Here is a 10,825-nt window from a genome sequence, read left to right as displayed (position 1 = left end):
TAGAATCCCCATAGACCCTCCCTGTCTGCTTACAGAAATATTCTAGAAGACAGAGTGAATTTGTTCCAGTTGGTATTCCCCGTGAAAGATTCTGTTAGCCTGACAAAGAGTAGATGACAAGGTTGACTCAGGGTTACTTCAGTGTACCACCAGCTGCTTCTTGGCCTTCCCGCCCGATTCTAGAATGAAGGAGAAGCAAAACTAGCTGGTAGTGAGACTGAGATGCCCACCTGTTTTCACATTTTCTCTAGTGGAAACTTGAAGTTGTTCCTTCTGCCTAAAAGTCTCCTCTCTCACTTCTTTCAGTTCTCTGCCCAATTACCTCCTTCTTCCTGACCACTTTTCCTAAAATACCACCTGTGGCCAGGTGTGGGAGCTTTCACCTCTAATTCCAGCACTTTGGGAGGCCAAGGTGAGAGGATCACTTGAGCTCAGGAGTTTGAGACCAGCCTAGGTGACAGTGAGATTCTGTCTATGCAAAAAACAAAACAAAACAAAAAAACATTAGCTGGGTGATGTGATGCATATCTGTGGTCCCAGCTACTTGGAAGGCTGAGGCTGGAGGATGCATTGAGGCTGGGAGGTTGAGACTGCAGTGAGCCCTCATCATGTCACTGCACTTCAGCCTGGGTGACAGAGTGAGACCCTGTCTCCAAAAAACAAAACGAAACAAAAACAAAAAAACCACCTTCCTTCCTCCATTCCTTGATTCCTGGCTTAATCTTTTTCATTTGTACACGATCCCTGGAGAGTATTTAAGTTCCACACAGAATGGGCCTGGATAGTATTGTTTTCTGCGGTGCCTACAAATGTGCTGGCAAAATGTCAGACACCCAAAAACATACTGAGTGAACGATCTACACAATGAAGGGGAGGATGATTGCCAAAGCACCCTGACAGCTCCTCCTGCAGCCTCCACGGTGGAGAACCAGCTGTGTGCTCAAAGCCACACCCCTCCTTGGTGAGGGCGTGTGTCTAGATGAGAGCTAGACTGGTGAACGGGTAGAGCAGGGGCGCGTTAAAAGCAGTTTCTGCCCTACCTTCACAGATCTCACCGTCCTCTCAGCATCACTTCAGTAATCTCGAAAAAGACTTCATCCATTACGATGGGGACTCCTACTTCCTATGGGGATTGGGAGGATTAAACACGAGTCTGGCAGGTCAGAAGGGCTTGATGCAAGACAGAAATGCTTTCAGTGTGTTCTCTGCTGTGCAGTTGCTGGGCTGCTCAGTGGTAAGTTTAGGACAAGTTTAGGATAAATTCTTACCCACAGCAGCAACTCCTGAGACTTGCTGTGGCAGAGAATGACCCTCAGGCCAAACGTGGATCCCGGAGTGATGCAGGAGTCTTTCCATGCTGTCCTTATTTTTTTTTTTTTTTTTTTTTAAGAGACAGTCTCGCTTTGTTGCCCAGGCTGGAATGCAGTGGTGTGCTTTAGTTCACTACCGCCTTGAACTCCTGGGCTTAAGTGATCCTGCTGCCTCAGCCTCCTAAGTATCTAGGACTCTAGGCATGTTGCCACTATGCCTAATTAAAAAAAAATTTTTTTTGTAGACACAGGGCCTAGCTTTGTTGCCCAGGCTGGTCTCGAACTCCTGGCCTCAAAGTATTCCTTCCACTTGGCCTCCCAAAGCACTGGGATTACAGGCTGTCTTGAACATTTCTATAGCAAAAAGCAGTTTGTATTTTTAAAGGGGAGATTTAGCTTTTTTGTCTTGATAGGGGAAAAGTAGAGTTTTAACTCTCAGCAACTGAATCCTAATCCTTAGGCAGGAAATGTTTTGCATATAAGGCAGTGGAGAATCATTGGGATGGGGAGAAAAGCAAAACACACAAAACATCAGTTTTGCTTGTTTTTACTAAAGCTTCCCTGGAGACAGAATTACCATGCAGCCTAGACTTAGCATTTGCCAGGAGCCCAGTACCTGTATGGTGTCTGCTAGGTGCTGACTTCTCAGGACCCTAATTGCTGCCTTCGGAGGTGTTAGTGGAAAAGGGCCCTGTTGACTTTCTCCATTCTGGCTCTGTACCCTCGAGCAAGTTCCCAAGCTCATCTCGGTGGCAGGCACTCAAAGGTCTGAATACGAGCCACCAGTTGGGATTGAAATTCGAGTGAGACAGTCCCAGCGAAAGCCTTGCAACTCCTAGTGTCCCATGAGCTGGCAGCATTGGCATCTCCTGGGAGCTAGTTAGGAAATCATTTCAGGGCCTCACTCCAGATCTACCCAAGCAGAATCTGCATTTGAAAGATGTTCCAAAGTGATACAGCCTACACATAACGCCTGGCTTCAGAAAGAGAGAAATAAGTGATTCTAGTACCAAATGGCAAGGGAAGTGAATCTCTATCATCCCTTCCACTCTAACAGGCAGCATGTGCTATTAAGGTAGCCCCATCACAGCTATTATCAGGGCTTGCTGAACTGAATGCTCCTACCTCTGACCCGCAGGTTTTAAAGATGAGATTCAGTTCAGTTAAAGGCACCCTTAAATTAAACACTTGGAATTGAAGCCAGCCCTGCTGGAGACCCAGTCCCCGTCATGGAACACATAGCTGCCTTCCTGTGATTCTAAGCACCACTGCTACAAAGGAAAAGATTTCCAGTCTCACCTCAAGTGGAAACTGGTGCTTCTTGTTCTCTCAACAATAGACTTGGCTTTGCACAGAAATAGCATGAACATGAAAACAAAGTAATCAGGGACTTAAGTGGGGCCCGTTGGCTTTTTTTTTTTTTTTTAGTAACCTTATGCTAAGAGGTGCAAAGATTTGAGTGCTAGATTTCAGACACAAGTGCCGAGGCAGCCAGGAAATTGTCAGTAATGAATGTTTAAACTCCCAAAGGTTGTACTGAAGACAAGAGAGCTTTTGTGGATATACTGAAACTATTGTTTTAAAATTTAATTTATAAATAAAAGATATATACATATGTGCTTTAATGTGATTAACAGGTTCCATTTTGTACAAAATGTTAAACCTAGAGTCCTCTGTGTCCTGGACGAGGCGTCCAAAGGGTGGAATAGTACAGCATTAGGACCTTCATTCTCCTCCCGGCTTCTGGAAGAGAAACTCTTGCATGCCCTTAACTTTCATAGCAAAAATAAGTGAGAAAGAAGATAAATCCCATTTATGCAATGATATGTAGCTACGAGTTAATCACGTTATTTCATTCCATGAAATCCATTAAACTGCTGGCATTTGCATGGCTCTAAGTTTATTTTAAGAGGCTCATTCAAACATGGCCAGGAATATATTGGCCACTTAAGAGTTTGCACGGCAACGAGTTATACAGCAGGAAAAAAAAAAAAAAAAAAAACCCAATAATTATATCGATGCAAGATTCATCAGTATTTTAGAATATTGTCGTTTCAAGGTGTTAAATTGTTTCTGAGAACTGCTGATTTCAACACGTGTTACTGTCTCTGGTCCACGTGACGCAAATGCCACCCTTTCCATATATGCTCCAGCACAAAAAATGTGAAAAGCCCGTCACTCCCTAAGACGTCCCTGATCCCTCTGGAGAGGAAAACTAAACTCTTTAAGAAGAAAACCAAACCCACCCTCAACTAATCGTCCAAGGAGTCCTGTTTGGTCCCAGGAAAGGAAGATTTCCATCCACACCAGTGATGGGCAAGTGTCCGGGTTCCAATTCGCAGCCAGGCGCGCCTGTGCGGGGGTGAGTCCTTTGCCACCCGGCACCCCCCAGGCTCTACAGGCGTCTAGAGGTCGGAGTCGCAGGGCAGCGTGCTGTCGCAGGGGTGGGCGCTGCACGAGGGAGCGTCCTGGGACTGGGCCGCCTCCCACCCCTCCCCGGCGAGGACGTCCACCGAGTTGGTGTAGGCCTTGGGCGGCGGCCGGGGCATGGGGAAGCCGACCTTGGGCTTGGGCTTGCGGTGCTGCGCAGGTGGCGGTTGGTGCCGGCCGTCGCTGTAGTACTTGATGGCGGGCGTCAGCTCGGGCTCGGGCCACTCCACTCGGATGGTGCTGACGCTGCTGCGGCGAGGCCGCGCGGAGGGCGCCTTGCGGCGGCGGCGACAACGCTCCTCGCACCAGGGCGCGAAGCTGAGCGCCAGCGAGAAGCCGCCCAGCAGCAGCAGGCAGCTGCCCAGGTAGCCCAGCACCAGGCTGTAGCTGACCTGCACCGTGACCGCGCTGGCCGGGGCGGGCAGGACGTTGCGGTCCCGCAAGAAGTGGTTGTACCAGGACACGGGTATGAGGCTGAGGAGGCCGGCGACGAAGAGGACGACGCCCGAGAGTCCGGCCAGCACGAAGTTGGGCGCGTCCTGCCAGCAGCGCACGCCCAGCGACGCCAGCAGCAGCCCCAGGACCGTGACGGCCAGCGAGGTGACGTCATGAGTGCCCGCGCACCAACACGGGCTGGCCTCGAGTTAGCCCCACTGGTCCCGCTGGCCGCACTGGCGCTCGCCTGCTGCCTCTGCTCGCGACACAATTCCACAGGCCTGGTAAACTCCACGTCACTGGCTGGTCAGGAAGCCTTCACCAGCCGCCAGCCGGGCGCCAGCGTGCTGGTCAGGTTGAACACAGCCGCAGGGCGCGAACACCATGCCCAGCGTCATCACCACCGGCGTCGCATCCCGCCCGCGCGCCGACGGCGCCCCTGCAGCCTGCCTCCTTCTCTGCTGTCGCCTTCTCGCCGTCTTCTTCTCCCCTGCGTGCCCCGGGCTCCGGGGGACCCGAAGTCAGCGCGGACGCCCCCGGCTCCGGGTCGGGTTCGGCTGCGCCCTCGATGCGCTCCAGGGACAGCCTTTCGTCTCCTGCGGGCGGGGAGCCGTCCCCTAGCTCAGCGGCTAAGTTCCTGCCTTGCGTCCGCCGCTCCGACCCTCCTGCGGGCCGCTAATCGAAACCAAGCCGCGGGCGGGTCTGACCGAAGCCGCGGGGCTGGGCGCGCGCCAGTGGCGGCCGCAGCGGCAACTCCGGCCCCGGAGGGAGGGACCCGAGTGAGGGGCGCAGGAGCAAGCGAGGCCCACCTGCGCGCGGGCAGCCGGGATGGGCGATCCGAAGAAAGCGGCGGGGAGCGCCCCCAAACTTGGCAGCCGGGCCGGCTGGGCCACCGCCTGGCGCTGGACTGGCTCCAGGCGCGGAAGCAAAGGTCGCCCCGCCCCTGGCTACCTCGGCCCGCCCAAGCGGGCCGCGGGCGGGAGGAAGGCGGCGGCTGCCGGGAAGGCGTGGTGGATGCACAGCGTCGCCCTGCCGGCAGCAGGGCGGATCTCGGTTCCTAGAATTTTTTGTCCTCCTGCCTTCGACCTGCGCTTATAGGGCTTCGCCGCCTCGCACTCCCCAGAGCTTCCGAATGGCCCCCAGGTTTGCTGCCAGCAACTTTTAGCCCACTCGCAAGAGAGTGGGCGGTGGCGAGCGCGCCGGGGGTTGAGGTGCGCATGGGTCAGTGTGGCGGAAGCCCACGCCAGTCCAGGAGCGTGTCCGCAGAACGTTGCACCTGATGATTTCCTTAATAAAGGCTCCACATTCTGGGCTTAATTAAGTCTGCTAAAGAATCCGTGCCAGTGTTATTTCTGGGGCAGAAGGGTTAGCGTGAGGATTTTCCTTTCCCTTTTCCCGCCTTGTGAAAGATTTCAAGGGGACTAGAAAGAGGGAGCGGATATTCCTGGGTTCTGCTTAGCACTTTTTGGCAGGTTATTAATTTTCAGGGTCCTGTGGGCCTTTCCTCGGCTCTGCAGGTTATTTTAGGCAACTCTATACGTTAATAGAAAGCCGGTAGTATTGCCAAAATGTTTTGTCAACAATCAAAGTGTAATGAGTTTGTCCCAGCGAATGATTATTGCCCAATGGATACTGACCAGTAAATGGCATTGATTTGCTAAATTCATTTTAGCATTCTACGCTTTGCCTGGTATTGTTGTGTTTCTTGTTCTTTGGGGCTTTTTTTTGCCTTTTTCTTTTGTTTTATTTATTTACGTTTTCAACCCAGGGTCTGGGCGAGTTTCGCTGTGTTGGGCCAAGTCCGCCCAGGTTGGCAAACCCTGGCTAGGTGAGTCTCCCCGCTCAGCCTCCTGGAGTAGCTAGGACTCGCAGCAAGTAGAATATTTAAGCACACAATCAATACTGATTTTTTATTACATATGAGTTAATAATATCTTTCGGCATATATTCATTTTATATTTGTGCTCGAAAGTCACGATGTTTAATTTTTTTCTACCACACATTCATACTTTAACGAGCACTTTTTTGTATTCCTTCCTACATCACTTTTTCAAATGAAAAACTGTATTACCTTCCTATCCAATCTGTTTAAAATTAACAACTATTTTTAAAAACTATGAAGTTAATTTAGCGCTCTCTGGTTTCAAATAATTTTGACTATTCCAGAGGGACAACCCACTAGGAACTGGCCTTTTTAAAAGAATATTTTAAATTAAAAAAAAAAACCTGTGGTAACATACATGTAACATACAGTTGACCATTGTAACCATCTTTAAGTGCACAGCTCAACGTACATTCACGTTGCTGATACCCTCACCATCATCCACTCCTGGGGCTTTTTCTCTTCCCAAACTGACACTGCACCCATTAAACACTAACTCCCCTTTCCTCCCTCCCACAGGCCCTGGTGATCACCATTCTACTTTTTCTCTCTATAACTTTAACGACTTTAGGTATCTCATATAACTGGAATCGGACAGTATTTGTCCTTCCGTGACTGGCTTATTTCACTGAGCAGGATGGCCTCCAGGTTGATCCGTATTGTAGCATGTGTCAGAATGTCCTTCCTTTTGAAGGTTGAATGATATTCCATTATACATAAATACCACATTTTGTTTATCCAGTCATCCATCCATGGACGCTTAGGTTGCTTTTACCTTTTGGCTATTGTGAATAATGCTGTTGCATCATTCATATAATAGTGATATATACATCATTTTAAATTTTTTTAATTAAAAAAGTGTTTTTCAAGATGGAGTCTTGCTCTGCTGCCCAGCCTAGAGTGCGATGGCAAAATCTCGCCCCACTGCAACCTCCGGTTCCCGGGTTCAAGCAAGCAATTATGCCTCAGTCTCCCTGGAAGCTAGGATTATAGGCACCCACCACCACACCCGGATAATTTTTGTATTTTTAGTAGAGACGGGAGTTGACCTTGTTGCCCAGGTTGGTCTAGAACTCCTGACCTCAAGTCATCTGCCCACCTTGGCTTCCCAAAGTGCTGGGATTACAGGTGTGAGCCATCATGCCTGGTCTATGCATCATTTAAAATTTGTCTTGTTTCATTATCTGTTTGGTGATGAACTATCTAAAGCAGGAATCAATTTGCCATCCCTCTCATAGAGAAGGTATCATGTGCGACACTGCCACTTCATAAACACTTCATGTGATTTGAATCCTCTTCCAAAATAGTTTCCTTTTTGCTTAGTTCTCTGTGGAATGAGTGAAGCCCAGGTGTTATTTACCTGTGGGGAGGAAGGGAATCCTGGGTGTTCTACCTCTTAAATCTGTCTTTCGTCCTTCCACATCTCTTTCTTCTCTACTGCCTCTTCTCAGTACAGGCCATTCTCCCATCTTTCTCCTTAAGCTGCTACCTGGTCTCCTACACTGGGCTTTGTGGCTCCCTTTTTATTAGCCACACCATCCTCACAGCTGGTCTGCATTAACCCTTTACACGACCATTCCCAGTCCCACCCAGCCCTGCATTCCAGCCCTGTCTCTCCCCCCTTTCCCCCTCATCTCCTCACATTATAACCCAAAGAAACTGGATTTTCCCCCATATTTTCTCCAAGCATTGTGTGCCCTTTTGCTTCTAGACCTTTGCAAATGCCCTCTCTTTTCCTAGTGTCCTGCCTGTCACTTCCCTACTCCAATGCATCCTTAGATCTTTGCTCAAGTGCCATTTTCTCTGGGAGGGTTTCCTCATCCCCTAGATTAAGTTAATTTTCCTTTCATGTACTTCCATGACCCCTTCTATCACAGCACTCACCACAATTCCTCAGTCCTTGAATCATCTTGTTTTCTAGCTGGTCTGGGAGTTCTCTGAGGGCAGGGACCACATAGATCTTGTTCTGTTCTGTCCTCCAAACACATCTTTGTGCCTGGGCCACCGCAGCCACTCAACAAATCAATTTTATGTCTTTCTGCCCTGTGTTCTTCCACACAGTACCAACAGAATTTTCCAACAAATGACCATCTGGCCAAAACAGATTGTAACATACATGTCAGTAAGCAGGTGGGTTTGTTTGAATGTTTCTTTTTCCTCAGCATAGAAAAAATGGATATGGGATAACTCCAGATATTTATGACAAATAAGCATAGGCCTGTGGGGAGTCACTTTCTGCGGCAATAAGGAAAGAAGTGATTGTGCTAAGCATAGCATCTGGGGATAGAGCTGACCTCTGTTCCCTGGCCTTCTGAGTTCATCTGAAGTCTGAGGGAGAAATAAAGCATGAGTTACTGTGTGGCAGGAATGAATGAATGATTGCTGAGATTAAGACCTGGGCTGTGTAAGTGGATACCCAGGTTCTACCACAGATTTCTTTTCTGAAGAAGGGCCCAGTGGTAATGCAAGAATCTGTTGACTATGCTGCAGGTTTTGAAATGAGTCGTGAGCCCCCAGGAATTAATTCTAAAGGGAGTCATGCTGAGTCCCCTGTTTGCCTGCACAAGCTAGGCCTCTGCTACCACCTCTCACAAAGGTGAAACCTTCTGCAACAGCTTCATCTTGGAAAGTCACATTACCAACTTTGGCCAGGACAGAGGTCCACTAGATCATCGGTCCCCAAACTCTTTGGCACCAGGGACAGGTTTCATGGAAGGTAATTTTTCCATGGGGTTGTGGGGGGAAAGATGGCTTCGGGATGACACTGTTCCACCTCGGATCATCAGGCAGCCTAGATCCCTCGCATGTGCAGGTCACAATGGGGTTCGCACTCCTATGAGAATCTAACGCCAACGCTCATCTGACAGGAGGTGGAGCTGAAGCGGTAATGCTTGCTCGCCCGCGGCTCACCGCCCACTGTGCAGCCCAGTTCCTAACAGGCCACAGACTGGTACAGGTTGGTAGCCCAGGGGTTGAGGACCCCTGCAGTAGATCATTGTGCCAGGATAAGATGTCCTCAGAGCCCCTCTGCCAGGTCTTTATCTTACTTTCTCCAAAGGCTATTTTCTCTTTTCTTCCTGGAACTCTGAACACCTTTCCTGTGTTTGCTAAGCGATAAGACAATTTTGTTTACAATGTTATGCCGTGAGAATTCTGAATATGAGTCAGAAATGAATACCACTGATAATCATCCTATGGTAAATCCACTACAGTGGGTTATAGAATAAAATTTATACTATGAAAAAACTTAAACTATGATCTTTATTTTTAAATAGCATTAAAACCGCCTGAATGGAACCAAGCCCCTTCAATATTGTATTCGTTTTTCTTGCTGGCCAGTAGTCCAACGGCTGTTTTACCAACTGAGAGTGCCTAATGTTGTAGAAAATAAATCAATAACTCTTCACATCCAGTTTAAAGTGGCCCTCCTGTTAGCTGGGTATCATTTCACTCTAATTTGTTCTCTTTATAGAATTTCTCACTGCCAGGTGTTTTCTAATATTTGTGTACTGACTTATCTACATTGTTTCCTAGCCTGCATTATAAGTTTCAAAGACTAGAGATGTTGCTTGTGGCTGTATCTCAGCTGCTGGAATAGTGCCTAGCTCTTAGTGGGTACTTGACACATGTCCTTAGTGGGTACTTGACACATGTGTCCACATGACACATAATGAAAGAATTTTTGTAAAGTTCCTACACAGTAACACAATAGAAGAATATAGCATATATCGCTTTTTAAAAAATTATAGTAACATACACATAAAACTTACCATCTTAACCATGTTACGTGTACAGGTTACCTAGGTACAGGTCAGTACTGTTAGGTTCATTCACCTTGTTGTGCAACCAATCTGCAGAACTCTTTCCAATTTGCACAACTGGAATTCTACACCCATTCATCAACTATCCATCCTTGCTATCCCCCAAGCCCCTAGCAATCATCTCTCTACTTTCTGTCCCTGTGAATTTGACTACTCTAGATATCTTATATAAGTGAACTCTTACAATATTTGTTATCTTGTGACTGGCTGACTTCACTTAGTGTGATGTGCTCAAGGTTCATCCATGTTGTAGCATATGTCAGAATTTCCTTCTTATTATGGCAAGAAATAATACCCTATTGTCAGTCTATTCCAGATTTTGTTTATCCAGTCATCCACCAATGAACCCTTGGGATGCTTCTCCCTTTTTTGGCTATTGTGAATGCTGCTGTGATGCATATATCTTTTTTTGTTTTGTTTTGTTTTTGAGATGGAATCTCGCTCTGTTGTCCAGGCTGAAGTGCAGTGGAGCAATCTTGGCTCATTACAACTTCCGCCTCCCGGGTTCAAGTGATTCTCCTGCCTCAGCCTCCTGAGTAGCTGGGATTACAGGCACACACCACCATGCATGGCTAATTTTTGTATTTTTTAGTAGAGACAGGGTTTTGCCATGTTGGCCAGGCTGGTCTCAAACTCCTGATCTCAAGTGATCCACCCACCTCAGCCTCCCAAAGTGCTGGGATTACAGGCGTGAGAGTATACAACATTTTGAAATTGTCTTATTTTGTTTTCTGTGTGGTGACTTTAGATGGCCACTAAAACAGGAATCAACTTGCCACCCTCTCACACAAATCAGAAGGCATCCTGTGATACTATGCCACTGTTTCAAAAAATATGCTTAAACTTTATCTTCTAGTGGCTTCAAATCCTTCTCAGCGTAGAGTCACGGTGGCCTCCCTTGACAAGCGGGAAATGCTCGGTGGGAGTGGGGGTGGGGGTGGGGGTGG

General features: G+C 48.1%; 1 protein-coding gene across 1 annotated transcript; it reads right to left on the bottom strand.

Moving 5' to 3' along the window:
- Positions 1-2,871: 2,871 nt before the first annotated feature.
- On the bottom strand, positions 2,872-5,394 carry CLDN23 (claudin 23). The gene is given in 5 exon segments (XM_017894676.1): positions 2,872-4,429; positions 4,432-4,540; positions 4,542-4,679; positions 4,817-5,204; positions 5,292-5,394. Coding segments are annotated over 5 exon segments (1,452 nt in total). The 3' UTR covers positions 2,872-3,715.
- Positions 5,395-10,825: the final 5,431 nt, after the last annotated feature.

The sequence above is a fragment of the Rhinopithecus bieti genome, unplaced genomic scaffold (genome assembly GCF_001698545.2).
Source record: "Rhinopithecus bieti isolate Rb0 unplaced genomic scaffold, ASM169854v2 scaffold_25360, whole genome shotgun sequence".
NCBI classification, from domain to species: Eukaryota; Metazoa; Chordata; class Mammalia; order Primates; family Cercopithecidae; genus Rhinopithecus; species Rhinopithecus bieti.
This window is presented reverse-complemented; position numbering and strand designations above follow the sequence as displayed.